The sequence below is a fragment of the Penicillium antarcticum genome (genome assembly GCF_028974205.1).
Source record: "Penicillium antarcticum strain IBT 31339 chromosome Unknown utg000009l_segment0_segment0, whole genome shotgun sequence".
NCBI lineage: Eukaryota > Fungi > Ascomycota > Eurotiomycetes > Eurotiales > Aspergillaceae > Penicillium > Penicillium antarcticum.
In genome coordinates, this window is record NW_026695307.1 from 6,928,807 (window position 1) to 6,944,066 (window position 15,260).

At 49.8% G+C, this 15,260-nt stretch overlaps 8 protein-coding genes across 8 annotated transcripts; 5 read left to right on the forward strand and 3 right to left on the reverse strand.

Annotated features, from left to right (window-relative positions):
• Window positions 1-2: 2 nt before the first annotated feature.
• N7508_010969 (putative transcription initiation factor TFIID subunit) lies at window positions 3-3,674 on the forward strand (the record flags this gene model as incomplete). The annotated part of the gene is made up of 5 exons (XM_058469029.1): window positions 3-197; window positions 1,488-1,626; window positions 1,681-1,724; window positions 1,774-2,588; window positions 2,639-3,674. 5 exons carry the CDS (start codon window positions 3-5, stop codon window positions 3,672-3,674), a joined length of 2,229 nt encoding a protein of 742 aa, XP_058316875.1.
• A 693-nt stretch (window positions 3,675-4,367) lies between these two features.
• On the reverse strand, window positions 4,368-5,992 carry ppe1 (putative ribosomal protein/carboxylic ester hydrolase (Ppe1); the record flags this gene model as incomplete). Its single annotated transcript, XM_058469030.1, has 6 exons — window positions 4,368-4,576; window positions 4,641-4,894; window positions 4,941-5,031; window positions 5,084-5,622; window positions 5,707-5,931; window positions 5,982-5,992. The coding sequence occupies 6 exons, from the start codon at window positions 5,990-5,992 to the stop codon at window positions 4,368-4,370; spliced, it is 1,329 nt and encodes a 442-aa protein (XP_058316876.1).
• A 433-nt stretch (window positions 5,993-6,425) lies between these two features.
• Window positions 6,426-7,669, reverse strand: N7508_010971 (uncharacterized protein; the record flags this gene model as incomplete). Its single annotated transcript, XM_058469031.1, has 2 exons — window positions 6,426-7,442; window positions 7,502-7,669. The coding sequence occupies 2 exons, from the start codon at window positions 7,667-7,669 to the stop codon at window positions 6,426-6,428; spliced, it is 1,185 nt and encodes a 394-aa protein (XP_058316877.1).
• A 911-nt stretch (window positions 7,670-8,580) lies between these two features.
• N7508_010972 (uncharacterized protein) lies at window positions 8,581-8,909 on the forward strand (the record flags this gene model as incomplete). The annotated part of the gene is made up of 2 exons (XM_058469032.1): window positions 8,581-8,633; window positions 8,684-8,909. 2 exons carry the CDS (start codon window positions 8,581-8,583, stop codon window positions 8,907-8,909), a joined length of 279 nt encoding a protein of 92 aa, XP_058316878.1.
• A 108-nt stretch (window positions 8,910-9,017) lies between these two features.
• N7508_010973 (uncharacterized protein) lies at window positions 9,018-9,419 on the forward strand (the record flags this gene model as incomplete). Its single annotated transcript, XM_058469033.1, has 1 exon — window positions 9,018-9,419. One exon carries the CDS (start codon window positions 9,018-9,020, stop codon window positions 9,417-9,419), a length of 402 nt encoding a protein of 133 aa, XP_058316879.1.
• Window positions 9,420-10,511: 1,092 nt separating this feature from the next.
• Window positions 10,512-11,770, forward strand: N7508_010974 (NAD(P)/FAD-dependent oxidoreductase; the record flags this gene model as incomplete). Its single annotated transcript, XM_058469034.1, has 3 exons — window positions 10,512-10,740; window positions 10,789-11,580; window positions 11,634-11,770. 3 exons carry the CDS (start codon window positions 10,512-10,514, stop codon window positions 11,768-11,770), a joined length of 1,158 nt encoding a protein of 385 aa, XP_058316880.1.
• Window positions 11,771-12,382: 612 nt separating this feature from the next.
• Window positions 12,383-13,166, reverse strand: N7508_010975 (uncharacterized protein; the record flags this gene model as incomplete). The annotated part of the gene is made up of 2 exons (XM_058469035.1): window positions 12,383-12,454; window positions 12,513-13,166. The coding sequence occupies 2 exons, from the start codon at window positions 13,164-13,166 to the stop codon at window positions 12,383-12,385; spliced, it is 726 nt and encodes a 241-aa protein (XP_058316881.1).
• A 254-nt stretch (window positions 13,167-13,420) lies between these two features.
• On the forward strand, window positions 13,421-15,078 carry N7508_010976 (uncharacterized protein; the record flags this gene model as incomplete). Its single annotated transcript, XM_058469036.1, has 3 exons — window positions 13,421-13,476; window positions 13,526-13,567; window positions 13,620-15,078. The coding sequence occupies 3 exons, from the start codon at window positions 13,421-13,423 to the stop codon at window positions 15,076-15,078; spliced, it is 1,557 nt and encodes a 518-aa protein (XP_058316882.1).
• Window positions 15,079-15,260: the final 182 nt, after the last annotated feature.

The following is a 15,260-nucleotide window of genomic DNA, read 5'->3' on the forward strand; positions in this document are numbered from 1 at the left end:
AAATGTCCGGCCCAGGCGGGGCCCCGAGCCCTGCTCCTCGCAGTGGGAGCATGGGACCAGGTTCTAATGGTACTGGCATGTCGATGGCTTCACAGCAGCCCTTGTCTGGTACGCCCGTTCATCAGCCTTCCACGCCGGGACCAGGACCGTCTGCTCCACCCAGCGGTGCCATGTCGCAACAGAACTTGAATCAAATTGTAGGTGTTTGAGCCTTCCCTTGCCCATTTTGCAGTGTTTTTGTTTGTTTTCGGCGGAGGTCCTTGATCGCACGGACGCCATTATTCCCAACAGCCTGTTGTTCAGCCGTGGAACGACCTCGGTCGTGCACGTGCTTGGTATTGGACGACAACGACATCATGTCAATCCTGTGTCCATCCTATAGATGGTATGGGCTATATGTGAGAGATGGAAAGTGGCTACTCACGTTTCCGGCGTGCTGTCAAATTGAGAAGCCCTGTTCCTGGGAAAGCACAGTTGGAGATATTGCCATGGGATTCGCGAAAAGCATCCGGTGATCTCAACATGGCCTGCAGGGTGCGCCTGCCAAATTGAATGAATTCACTGTTCAAGCTCAACTTGCTTCAGTCGGGTTCTATTCTTGCTCTTCGGATTGACCGCCTGCCCACGAGCTTGATTTGTCTGAGGATTTCTTTACCAATCCCATTCGTATCTCCTCGTCACTTCTTCTTTGGCTTTATCTTGCATCTCGCACATCCATACTCTGCACCTAATCTTTACTTTTCATCTTTACCTTGCCTTCCTGTTTTATAAAGTCCGGAAGTCGTCCCCCTAGCCTCGATATTTTGCTCTTTCACTCCATTCCACTCGCTCCCGCGTCGAAATATCAATATCCTCCGCTATGGTCAAAAGGGGATCAGCCCGCGAAAGACGATTGAGAGCTATGTTCGCATCGCCTCCGCCTGATATCTCCAGAGGCCGCAGCCGTCGGGCTAGCCAGAATGCCCCTCCCAACGACCCCACTGAACCTCAGGCTATGGTGGCTTGGTCTCTAGATGCCACCAGGGAACATCAGGTTTCCGCTACTTCTCCTTCGCGCGTTTCGGGGAGACCTGGCATTTCTGCCGAGTCTACCGTCAGAGGATCTCCTGTGCGCACACATCGGGTTCCTTCACGGTCTGCTCGCGCTCGTCGTGCCAGTGCAAGTAACAGGCCGAGCGTTCCAACGCCGTCATCGTCACCGCTAGCTGCCCCAGACACCAGAAGGATTTCCAACTCTTTTTCGGGGCGACCTCCGATTGCCCGATCTGGCACATCATCTGCCAGCCCTTCCTCGCTGCGTGAATATTTACGAAACACTCCCATGGGTACTTCAGCATCTTCCGAGCGTTCTGAAGTTCGAAGGAATGAAGCTGTTTGTTTTCCCACTGAGATTACTGCCATTTCGCGATTACTCTTTTGTTTTTTTCTTGTTTTTTTCTTGGTATCTCATATTTGTCAACCATTCACTAACGTGCAAACTTCCTTAGGTCATCGATTACCTTGCAAAGAAGGGATACAGCCGCACCGAAGCCATGCTGCGAATGGAATCTGCCAATCAGGAGATCGATGGGCGTCCCCTTCCCCAGCTGGGAGAAGACTCTCGCCCCAAGACCCGACAAGGATTTGGTATGTCCATGATTACACGAACCTCTCTGAAAGCCCCACTAATACCTCGTTTAGATTTGTTGAAGAACTGGGTTGAGGAAAACCTCGATCTGTACAAGGTGGGTCAAACATGAATCATATCAATGAACATGTGCTAACATTCTACAGCCTGAGTTGCGTCGCGTTTTGTGGCCGCTCTTCGTCTACTCGTTCTTCAACATGGTTACATCCTTCTACCCGCAAGATGCCAAGAACTTTTTCGAGGCCAACAAGAACATGTTCCTGCCTGAGCACACGGATGATATCCGCCACTTCGAGCCTATCAGCTTGCCAGAGCATTTGCAGGACAACAGTGTTGCCAAACTCTACCGTAGCAACAAGTACCGCGTCGTTCTGAGCAACCCCGCATACACAAACCTGCTTCAGTTCCTGGAGAGCAAGGACAAGGAGGGCGGCTCCGTGATGAATGCAATTCTCAGCAGCTTCTGCTCCGTGAAGACCATGGACCGTGCCGCCGATGATCGATTCAGCTTTGCTTCTATGTTGAACCAGATGGCCCCTGGACAGAGCTCACCTGCCGAGGATGAAGGTATCCCTGGTCACCACCCTGGTTCCGCTTACACCGGTGACAACCCTGCTATGGCCGGAACACTTCCGCGTCTGAGGCTCGGAAAGCTTCCAATGGAACAGACACTGGAGGAAGATGTGCGCGCCGAACTTGCAGAGGTGGATGCGAAAGAACCTCCCGTCGCTGGCCGCAATACACTTTCCCAGGAGTTCGAACAAATGATCAAAAAGGAGGATGAGGATGAAGCCCCCTCTCGTGCTGATATCCCATTCCCGCCTTCGATTGCCCGTGACGTTGAAGTTGAGGTCAGACGGGTTATGGAGCACCGTGATCGCTTCGAGATCAAGGGTCGCACGGGTGGTGTAGGCCCTGGCGTCAGTGTTTGCATGTTCACGTTCCACAACACTTTGGACAAGTAAGTCTTTGGCGTGACCTTTTTCTATGAATCCACTAACAGTTCAACAGCATCAATTGCATGGACTTTTCTGACGACAACCAGCTCGTCGCTTGCGGCTTTGCCCAATCCTACATTCGTGTCTGGAGTCTTGATGGCAAGAACATTCAAGGTGCCCTCCCGGAAATTGACGACTTGCCGCCCGCCAACTCTCGCCGTCTGATCGGCCACTCAGGTCCTGTCTACGCAGTCGCTTTCCCTCCCTGCGCTTCTGCTCGCGAGAATGTCCCAGAAAGAGATGCTGTTCCTACCAATGCTCGCTGGCTGCTTTCTTCGTCTGCGGACAAGACTGTTCGTCTCTGGTCTCTGGACACTTGGCAGTGCATGGTTGTTTACAAGGGCCATGACCGCCCCATCTGGGATCTCCGCTGGGGACCTTTCGGACAATACTTTGTGACCGGTGGATCGGACCGTACTGCCCGCTTGTGGGTGACCGACCACATTCGTCAGCAGCGTATCTTTGTCGGTCATGACCAGGATGTGGACTGCGTCTGTTTCCACCCCAACTCGGCTTATGTCTTCACCGCCAGTTCCGACCACACTGTCCGCATGTGGGCTGTCACTACTGGCAATGCCGTCCGTATGTTCACTGGCCACGCTGGCAATGTTACTTCCATGGAGTGCAGCCGCGATGGCAAGCTCTTGGCAACTGCCGATGACCAGGGTACTATTATTCTCTGGGACCTCGCTCCTGGCCGACTCTTGAAGCGCATGCGTGGCCACGGAAAGGGTGGTATCTGGTCTGTCAGCTGGAGTGTTGAGTCTACTGTCCTTGTATCCGGTGGAGCTGATGGCACCGTTCGTGTCTGGGATGTTGCTGAATCCCAGGAAAACACCCAGGGTCGCGTGATCGGCGAAGGTGGCGCTGGTTCCAAGATGGATGCTGGCTCTACTTCCACCACTCAGAACAAGAAAAAGAAGGGCAAGGATGTTGTCGTCACTGCCGATCAGATCAGCGCTTTCCCGACCAAGAAGAGTCCTGTCTACAAAGTCAAGTTCACCAACATGAACTTGGTCATTGCGGGGGGTGCCTATCTTCCCCTGTAGATGGCATTTCGTCTCTTTCTTGACGACCTTTTCTTTCTTTTTTTTCTACCATTTTCTCAGACAACACAATACCCCATTTCTCTACATTCCAAAATTTGTTTTACTAAGCTCGTGTTTTCAACTCGCTCATCATCAGCGGGATCCTGGTGGCGTTCGGAATTTCACACTTCATCTACGGTGTTTTGCGGTGGAGTGGCATGGATCTTTCAGGTGCTTGGTTCAAGCCCTACCTTTGTTATCTTTTCAAATCTGTCTTCGCAGTTGGTGGCGAGACGTTTTCTTGTTTTCTTGCTGGTAGATCACTCAGTGTATCTTCATGTGTGTGTTGCTGAACCAGGACTGCAAGAAAGGGATCACTGAGTTATCATTACCTACTGTAAATGACATCCTTTACCTGTCAGATGGATCATTATTCCCACCTACTAGGTGTGTCTCTAATGGACCAGAGCCAGGAGAAGGTGCTCACTCAGTTTATTCTTATCTGTTAATGGTGGACAGTCTTTCTTTAGGTGCCCTTGCCATCGGTTCTTATAGTTCAGATGAAGCGGGCCCCAAGATTACATTATCTTCATTCGAAACCTTTCCCTGGGCTGCAGCCAGTAGAATATTTCACATACTGCAGCATCGAGTAGCCTTAAAAGTAGTTCATTACACCAACAAACAGATGTCCAAGAATCACAAGTGCCTTGTCCATTACTTCAAGTGTCCCGTCGCACCACCTGAAGCACCTGTCCCTTTCTTCATCGCGGCTGATGCCTGCATATCAGCGACCTTTGGTGGAAGAACCAACGCACTCCGATCATTCCGTCTGTAGAAGTCTGCCAATATCTGTGCAGTCTTTGCAGGCTGGTCTTCATGCACGAAATGGCCAGCTTCAGGGAATACTTGCAATTGATATTTACCTGGGAGTGACAGGCAAGTTAGCATGATATTTTAATGTATTCCAAAGGCTAGATAAGTGCCTACCTTGCATCTGGCCAATCATCAACTCTTTGTCTAATCGGTCGGTGCCAGCAAGCAATAGTAGTTTTCCACCGCGCGCGTCAAGAAACTTTCGACTCAAGCCAACAAACCAGTTCTCCCAGAATGGCTTTGTTGCAGAGAGGTTTGTGCGCCATAACCAGGGGCGAGCAGGGTCTGTGGGCTCACTGTCTTCATATAGAAGTGATGGAACGGAGGCCCTGGCGGATGTAGTATTGCGGATTGTACGGGAGCGAGTACTGCATGGTGAGCAAAGGAAAGAAAGTCATAATATGAAATACATACTGCCAGTCAATTCCTGAGGATAATGACGGAAACCGGGCTGGTCGTGTGGAGAGGTACATTTCCATGCTTTGGAGAGCATCCATTGCGGATCCTGGACAACATGGTCAGCATATACCAATAGAGATGATAGGAATTGACTATACCTTCTACAACATCCAACACAGCATATGCCAACGGCTTCACGCCTAGCTCTCCGTTCTTCGCGACATCTGTAATCACCGCACCACCCAGGCTGTGCCCGACAAGTACGATATCCGGGAGTATTTCCCAGCCCATCTTCGCCTGGGTCTGACGGACCACATAGATCAAATCTCGGCTCAGAGTCTCGAGACTGAGATCAAGTTCAACCGCACCGGAAGCTTCAATCTGAGCAGCAGCGGCAGTAGACGGGGCTTTGTCGTCTATTTTACTGTCTATTGGGGTCATAACGGTTCGACCATGGCTTCGAGCATCCAGCGATAAGACACCCGCCTTGGGGAGGATTCTTCGGATCTCTTCTGTGCAAGTCGCAAAGGAAAGACCCGATGAGCCAGCTCCATGATGCATCACAAACAGCGGACCCTTGTCAGTTGGTGGGGTGAGATATGCATGGTGGGTGATGTGAATGTTTCCCACTTCTTCGGAGAAAAAGAGCTCCTGTTCGAAGAAGTCTGTCCACGATAGAGATGCATGGGATGATTGCCTGCAAACCAATGTTAGTCCAAGTAGGCTAAGTATGTAGATGATCGTGTCTTGGGGGACTTGATAGTGACAGAAAGCAACGAACCGTCGGCCCGCTCGGGCAAAGAGCTGCCGTGTCGGCGATGGGACAAGTGTACCCGTAGAGGAGACTGAAGAGGCAGAGGAGTCTTCTTCCCATGCATCCTCATTCATTGATTCGGGCATTGGGGCTTCGGATGGAAGTTTGGCCAATTTGGCTTTGGCGAAGGATCTCTGAAGGTCGCTCATGGAGGTGGAGACTCGTCGATCAAATTGAGGGGCAAATTGGCCACTAATTCTCGAGTTTATACATTGAAAACATTCAGAGAACTCAACAAATACATTCGGGCCATTGTGTCGTCAGGTCGATTGCTGACTAATATCCCACCTGCCCAAGCGGGCGTTGGATGGTTTGATGCTCTCAGCAACCAGAAAAGACATTCCTTGGTAAGTCGGGCAGGCTTGTAGGCTTCTGGTCTCAATGTGAAGCACGTTCTTCGAGGTTGGGGCCCTACTCTTATGCTGTCGCCCACTCAGGGTCGCTCCTCAGCACTGTCGATGCGGTCACAGCATATTTGTCAGTGTTTGCGTTCGGTCTCTTCTTCTCTGAGCGATACTGCCAGATGTGTCTTTGGAATCATGGTTGAAGTTGTCAAATTCAAGTCTTCCAAGATTCCATACCAGGCCGGCCTAGCAAGCAAAGCTACATCAAGTTCTAGCCGAAAGTAGAGAGCCATGGTGGTGGTGGTACGTTATTATATTGCTGAACAAACGGCCATCTTCATCCTAGTTCTCGCATTCTTCAACCAAAGTCCGCAAACCATTCAACAGATCTTTCTGTAGGTCTTCAAATGTCTCAATTCCCACACTCACCCGCATAATGTTCTCCCCGGCCGTGGGATCGGTCATCTTCCGCCATTCAATCAAGCTCTCGACACCGCCAAGACTAGTCGCATGTTGGAAGATGCGCAGCTTGCTCGGCAGTCGCCGGGCCTGATGAGCATTCTTCATAATCATCATGAAAACAGGTCCAAAGCCATTTGGCATCTGCTTTTGAAGCCAATCCATATCCTTCTTCTGCAGACTAGCATGTTTGAGACTTTCAACTGTGGCATTCACCTCATTTGGCGTCGGAGAGTTGATCATCTCAGAAAGCCACGTCACAAGCTCCGTGCAGTTCTGGCTTTGTCGGATGCAGCGAATGTCTAGCGTCCGCAAACTGCGAAGACCGAGCCAGGACTCGAACCCGCCCATGATGTTTCCAAGTGCGCATCGATCCTCCCATAACTTCATGAATAGCTCTGGTCGCTCAGGAGATGTGCTGATAACACCACACATGATGTCACTATGGCCGCCAATATACTTGGTTCCACTGTGAATAACCAAGTCGGCCCCCCAGAGGAATGGTTCTTGCAAGGATGGTGGCCCGAATGTAGAATCAACAACGAGATAAAGTCCCTTTGCTTTGGCAATTTTGGAATACGCGGTAATGTTACGTGCCTCGCCAGTTGGGTTAAGAGGTGTTTCAAGATGGATCACGTCTCCTTTCTCGAGTTGGTCTGTCTCGTGTAATCCGACCTTCTTGACTCCTGTCAACCGCTCCTGAATCCGGAGTACATCGTGTGCGCCATGATAACCACCAGTGATAGCAACCTTCTTAGGAGTAAGGCAGGTAAGATAAGCGTGAATTGCGGCGAGACCAGTTGCATATGTCAAGCATTCTCCTTTCAGGATCGTTGACAGGACAAGCTCCAATCGCGAACTAGTCGGTCGTGCGAGTCTAGCATATACGTGCTTTGTTTTCTGAATGCCAGCATCGTTAGAATTACTCAGACCCCCGACAATTGTTTGTTTTGACTCACCGACAGAGCTTGCTGAGGCTCTAGTTCGTCGGAGTTATAAGGGTATCGGAAGGTGGTAGTGGGATGCATCGCAGGCGCCAACTCGGGCCCAGCGTATCGATCATCAACATGGATGGAGTTGGTTGCAATGGAGAACTGTGTCTCCAGTTCAGAAAGAGATATCGACATATTTATAGAGCGACAAGCAATTTATTTTGCGTCGCAACACCGTGAAATTGGGGACTTCAGCTACTTTATACTACGGGCCGTACAACCAGGCGGAACTAATAACAGCAAGCTGAATAGGATCATTGAGTCCATAGGCTCCCGTTGTGCCACTTGAACTTGTCAAGTATAAAATTTCCGCTCAGCTGAGCGGAGCGGGTCTCCGCCTCTCCGTCCGCGCGAGTCACGACTTCGGAGTTGCGCCGTGAGGAGAGGGTTGCGATGGCCAACACAACGGAGAATTTGAGCATCTTGAGGCGCAATAACACGATTCATAGACATTTCTCTGATTAAGCGATTGACTTCATAGGGTCTTAGCACTTAGTTGAGGTCGGTTGAAGCTCAATACAGGGGCTGGAGAGCTTCTCCAATACAGCTTTGAGGCCGGTCACCTTTTGCTATTGGTCTCGTCACCTGAGGCAAGCTAATTGTACATTGTAACACCCTCAACGTTTCTTGATGTGAGTGGCGTGACATAGTGCTCGTTGTAGATGGATTGCCGCTGCAAGCACGGAGCTTGTGGATACTAGATAGTCGACGCTTGATCACTTATAGTGCTAACAAAAGATGGCATTCTCATGGACTTTTCACTCCATGAAACTGCAAATTCAACTATAATTCAACCTTGAATGTTTTAGATAAGTCGTCTCAGTATCTTCCAGAGAAAATGGCAGTGCATCGAAGTGCACTGGCCGCTCGTGGTGACTGCCAACTCCGCACCCCACGCCGGGTGTAGATCGAAGTCGACGGCTCGGGATCCAAGCCGACCGTTTCTGTAGGAAGGCCGAGTCAGCTGATCGGTCCTCTCTTTTGATTACGGGTTGACAGTTGACCTCATGGACATCGTCTACTCTGGACCTATCTGAAGAAACACAATGCCGCCCAAGCGCAAGGCACAGCAAGCCGAGAACGGAGATATTGAGATAAAGTAGGCTTTTTTGACCAGAGTCTGCTGGGGTTTCATCTAACCAGAAATAGAAAACTTCGCAATCGAGTATCTCAACAGGCTTTTCGCCGTCGACAGTCGGAGTATATTAAACAACTCGAACGCAAGGCCAAGGCTTACAAACCGGACAACGAGCGCATTATTGAGCTTGAAGAAGAAAACACCTCGCTTCGTGAAAGCCTGATACAATGTCACACGAAATTGGAGAGCCTGCGCACGACAATATGCACGCTTAGTGACGGCGTTGCGCGCACATGAGACGAACCTGTATGATGCTTGATTGATCACGAGCTCTATCTATGATTCTCATCATTCTTCTAGGACGCATCTACGAAAAACTCCCCGAGTTGCAGGGAGATAAGTGAAATGCCGAATAAACAACCTCCTCACGCGCCCGCGCAGATCAACACGAATAAGGACATTACGCAAACTGGGCGAGATGTGCCATTTGAGTGTAAAAAGTCAAAAACGTTGGACACTCCTGTCGACATAGATGTCTTTCTTGATCCCAAGACACCCGAGTTCGCTCGCCCTGGATTGATTAATGAGCAAGAGCCGAGCGTTGTGGCTCCCCTGTCAGATATTTGGGCACACGAGTTCAAGATGGGGCCAGGCTCATACGTCGATTGCTTGGCTGCCAATGATGCGATCAGCGAACAATTGAAGATCGAGTGGGCTCCCAACACGCGCTTTTCTGAGCATGTTGGTACGTTGAAGAGCATTCTCAAAGCAAAATGGGACGGTATGGGACGGGATCTCGAGTCATAGTCTCATCTAGAAGCAGCAAGAGGGGGCCTAGCGGCCTGTCGATAGTCTTCATCCAAGAGGCAAGTGCCGAGGATAAAGCTGCGGATAATTACCATCCTTGCCAGCCCAATTGCACATAGATTCAGTATAATATAGAGAGCGGAACATCGTGTGGTATTCGGAAGTCGATTTTACCCTAGTCTGCCCTTCTGGATGACAGTGAATAACTGCAATATATATATATCAACCAACGCCAAGATTGCACATAGCTAGCCAAAGTACTTCCAAGGAATGAAACCTCCGTTCTGATCACCCGTAGAGATCCGACCATAAGCTGATAAAATATGGAAGGCATAGATTTGTCGTAAAGAGCCCTGATGGGCCTTGAATCGAGCGTGAGAATCTACCAATGCCGATGAAGGAATGTAAAAGGCTACCCAAACGAGAACAAACAAGACGAGATCGGTGTAGAACTCAGACTGCTGAAGACCAAGATTGAGATCGTTCAGAGAGCTACAGACCTTGCCGATTGCATTCTTCAAAGCTGCAAGTTTAATACGAACCGAGGTCTAATGTTACGCTTGCAGGTTTTGCAGTCAGGGATTTAGGACAATCATCGACGCGTACTCAAAACTTCAACGCTCAACGCGAGCTTCCAAGAATTTGTAGTTGCAACGACTTCTCTAATATCCTCTATTGCGACGCGGGTATGGTCTGGATCCCGCATATTGAGGTTGCATCTAGGCATACCTTGTTGCTAGAGCCACACAGAGGTTCAGCTATGACAGACATGCACATGTAGAATTCCAATCCGGCATTGTGATACGTGCAACGCAGAATGAATGTACATGAGCTGATCTCCCAGCTCACCCAATTATCAAAAGAAGTAGCGGCATTGGGAGCTCTGCCGTCTCTCTTCTTCATGCAATAATTATGCAAGGGATCGGCGATCACGATGATCTTCTCAGCCCAGCGCCGAGACGCACGAAGTACTAGTTTCCCCACACGGGTTTTCCCGTTCGAGAGAGATCAAAATACTCAGGGGAAGGCTATATAAAGCCCCTGGTTTACAATCTTGAGTGGAAAAGAAAGGTTCTATTCCGGGCAGCCATCATGGTCAAATCAACTACCCTCATTTCCGCCTTCTTCTCTCTGCTGGCTTCCACTGCCGCAGTGACTATCCCTGACACTGACTACGAGGTCATTGTCGTTGGTGGCGGGCCTGCTGGTCTCAGTGCTCTCAGCGGTGTCTCTCGTGTTCGTCGTAAGGCACTGATGATTGACAGTGGTCACTATCGCAATGACCCAACCCGTGAGATGCACGACGTGATCGGAAATGACGGTAAGAGCAGATCTGCTGTAAAATTTGTCATGTAGCTAATTGGCCCAGGAACTCCTCCCGCCAAATTCCGAAACCTTGCGCGTGAGCAGATCTTGAAGTATGACACTGCCACTATTCAAGATGACACAGTCGAGTCCATCGATCCGATCGATGGAGACTTCACTTCCTTCAATGTGAAGATCACCAACGGAACAACCTATACTGCGCGTAAGATTGTTCTCGGAACTGGTGTCTACGACGTCCTGCCCGACACCCCTGGTCTGAAGGAAGGGTTCGGAAAGGGTATCTGGTGGTGTCCCTGGTGCGATGGCTACGAGCACCGCGATCAGCCCCTCGGTATGATTGGTGATATTGCCGATCAGCTCTCTAACGTCTTGGAAGTCCACACATTGTACAGTGACATGATTGCCTTTGTCAACGGTACTCAGACACCGGAAGGCGAGGCCAAGGCCACAGCTAAGGTCTCTGACTGGAAGGAGCAGCTCGAGGCTTGGGGTACCAAGATCGACAATCGTACTATTGCCTCTATTGAGCGTCTGCAAGACGGTGGCACGAACCGCAGCGAGACTGAGCACGCCCAGTACGACAAGTTCCGTGTGCACTTCACCACTGGCGAGCCTGTTGAGCGCAGTGCTTTCATTATCAATGTGCCCACTGACCAGTACTCGTCGTTGCCCGCCAAGATGGGTCTGGATATGGACGGCACCAAGATCAATGTTACCAGCGGAATGCGGACCAGCGAAACTGGTGTCTTTGCTGTTGGTGACGCCAACAATGATGGTAGCACCAACGTGCCCCACGCTATGTTCAGTGGCAAGAAGGCTGCTGTCTACCTTCATGGTAAGTTTCTATTATAAAGGCTCAAGGTCTTTTTCTAACGGACATGATTACAGTTGAACTTTCTCGTGAGGAGTCCAAGTCCAAGGTCTCCAAGCGTGAAGGCCTTTCCCGCCGTGAGCTCGAGAAGGAGGCTGACCGCGCCATTGGTGACAATCTCGAGAAGGAGTGGGAGCGTGCTATGCGTGGGTAGTTAATTCATGACCCCTTGAGACTTTATCAAGCTTTAATCAAATGCGAATCACCAATATACGTCCGACTGTGGGTCGACGCCTCGGCCCGGAGCCGCCACGGTTCTCGGTATAACCTAATATTGTTATCCTTTCGTTATTTGCGTAGTAAACTTAATTCATCCATAAGAACACTAGCTCTACTCTAATTTGGCATCCTTGAGGCATATATATTCGAAGAGGAATGTTCACTTTATGCAAGGAGCCCGTGGAGTGGAATGTGAACGCCAGCCAGCCATCCCATCTTCCTCTCGAAGTACATGCTGGTCTCAAAATGAAACAGATATGTCTTCCGGGGATAAAATCAACGCAGGTCATATTCTACACAATCGGGCCCCTAGTTGTCGCCAGTCTTCCCTTTCTGATTGCCGTGCCGACGTTATACAAGGCTGATATATTCAAGGAGTCATCTACTTTCAATGACACAGCTGGGACAACAGCTTTCCGGTACGAAGATATGATCCAGAAATCCGGGAGAATAATAGTATGACCCGGAACATTTGTCGGTTAAGCAGCTTGGGAAGGGACCACGTTCAATTGCTCGACTCAGATGTGTTATCCATTCCTACTTCGCTTCACGTCGACCTCCGCGGAAGTAAGAAAGAGCTGAACTTCGTATCTGCCATATGAACAGCAATAAGAGCAGCCTAAATGATCCAATATCAGTTTCGGCCTCATTAAAGATTACCGAGGTAATATACTCACCAGTGATAAGTCAAAATTCTCCGCGACAAGTACTTCCAATATCTGTCGCGGTAGTAGCGAGTGATTGCTTGCAGCTCTGGCTCTGGCTGTGGGGAGAGATTTGTTCATCGTCAAGCTTTCACGCACATCAACGACTCTCTGGCCATCCACTATGACCGCATATTCCGTGTACGCCATCGACTCTATTACTTGCACCTGGATCGTCACATCCTTCTCGTCTCGAGATGCTGCATTGCGAAATTTGAGCGTGTAGCCTTCCCAGCCCATTCGGAAGTCTACCAGCTCTTCGTCTTCTTTGCCCGGTAACCGCACGAGTAATGGTCGTCTCCATGCTAACGAAGTCGGCCGCGACTCGAACATTGGGAGTCCTGATGCATCGCGGAACTCGCGCGCCCTGGTATCGCCGTATTTGCGACCTGTGACTGTGAAGATGGTGGAGTCGTCCCAGTATCTCTTCAGTGTATATTCATCCGGCGAGTGCGGGTCATATCTTGGTCGCAGATACAGCAGAGTTTCTTCTTCGGCGATATGCTCTTGTCGGATCCCTATAGGATGCGCGATCTTCTTGACGGTCTTTGTGGGCGGTTGGGAATCCATGTTGTGTTTTGTGGAAAAGGAGATGAGACGTTGACGGCGGGATCGACACGGCTCCATAGCTACGTAACCGTGATCACCGGGAACGTGTAAGAGATCTCATCAGTGAACATTGAGCATTATATTAAAAGAATGAGAAGGAGTGCAAAATTCACAGCATCAAAAGAGTATCAAAATACACCCGAGTTGGGGTCGACTGTAACCCCTCATTCCCCTCAGATAAGCAATTTGCTCTTTTCTTTTGATTCTTTCTTTGCATTTTCACTCTCACCTCTTGTTTTATACTGCAATTGACACTCCCCCCTCTCGACACCATGGATCCGTATCTCTTGTGGGTAGCTGGTAAAGAGCAGGAAGGACATGCAGACATGTGGGTATGCCGCGGTGTTGACACTGATGCTAGACTGACAAGACAACAGTATTCCCATTGAAGACCCAGCAACAGGAGAGATATTTGCACAGTAGGATTCTTTGCTTTCGAAACATGGGAAGCCTCAATCTGACAAACACAAGTTGTCATGCCGCCTCACCCGAGGACGTTGAGACCGCCATCTCAGCCGCCCACGACACATACAAGTCGGGCATATGGTCACGCGCAAGTCGCCATCATCGCGCAGATGTCCTCGAGAAATGCGCAGCACTGCTTTCAAGTGCAATTCCAGAATTTATCGCCCTCGAATCGAAACAGACAGGTCGAGTGATTCGAGAGATGAACGCTCAGGTCCCGTCATTGACGAGATGGTTCAAATACTATGCGTCGCTACTACGCGTTGAAGAACGGTCTGTCCTTCCGACGATGGGGAAACTACATAATTTTGTCGATCGTATTCCTTTAGGTGTTGTCGTTCAGATTACACCGTTTAATCATCCGTTGTTGATAGCTGTGAAGAAGTTGGCCCCTGCGCTTGCGGCTGGGAATAGTGTTGTCATTAAGCCCAGTGAACTGACACCCTTGACTACCTTGTTGCTTGCGAAGATCCTTGGCCGGGCTGGAGTTCCTGACGGAGTGTTGAGCGTACTACCTGGATACGGTGCTATTACCGGCAAAGCGCTTGTTGAACACCCCCTAGTCAGAAAGGTGGATGTCACTGGTGGTACTGAGTCTGGCAAAGCAATTGGGAAAATCGCAGGAGGAAACTTGGCCAAATACACAGCAGAGTTAGGAGGCAAGGCGCCTCTGCTTGTGTTTAAAGATGCCAATATCGACGCAGCGGTTAACGGAATTGCCTTTGGAAGCTTTATCGCCAGTGGCCAGACTTGCGTTGCCAGTACCAGAATTATCGTTGAGAACAGTATCTTGGAGGAAGTTGTGCAGAAGCTCACAGCGAAGATCGAGGGAATTACACGACGCATAGGGGCTCCAAGCAACTCAGAGTCAATGATGGGTCCTCTCATCTCCGAAAAGCAATTACGACATGTCGAAAATCTAGTTGAAGAAGCTCTCAACGGAGGCAATGCGATATCCCTTACCGGTGCAAACCGTATGGCTGGTCAAAGCTCTCTTGACGGATCCAAGTTCGACAAGGGGTATTTCTACCAGCCGACTTTGTTAATCTCTCAGGACAAGGCGAACAACAGCATTGTTAAGACCACTATCTGGCGCGGGGAGGCCTTCGGTCCGGTAATTGTAGTGGCTAGTTTCAATACAGAAGAACAAGCCATCGCCCTGGCGAATGACACCGAGTTTGGATTGGGGGCTGGCATATGGACAACCAACCTCTCCCAATCGTTCCGGGTGTCAGAACAGATTCATGCTGGAATCACCTGGGTAAATACCCATCATCGCAATGACCCCAGCAGTCCCTGGGGAGGTGCAACCAGTGCCAGTGGAGTGGGAAGTGAGAATGGCATTGAGGCTTATCAGGCGTATACTACAACTAAAAGTGTCATCATCAATTATGCTGATCCGGAGGAGTCTCTGGCTATGGATGACTGGTTTGGAGATGGGTCAAAGAAGGTCAGATATGGTTGATTTAACTGAAAGTATCTATATTCTAGTTGGGTATCTCAAAAAACTGTTCGTTTTGATGATGTCCAACTGTAGAGTGGAATGCATGATGTCATACCCGCAAGGTTGACCTGCCTTGCTTTCTCACGAACCTGATCTGCTTGATCTGCATATGTTTGGTCTTTTGTAATTAATTTGTGAATTTG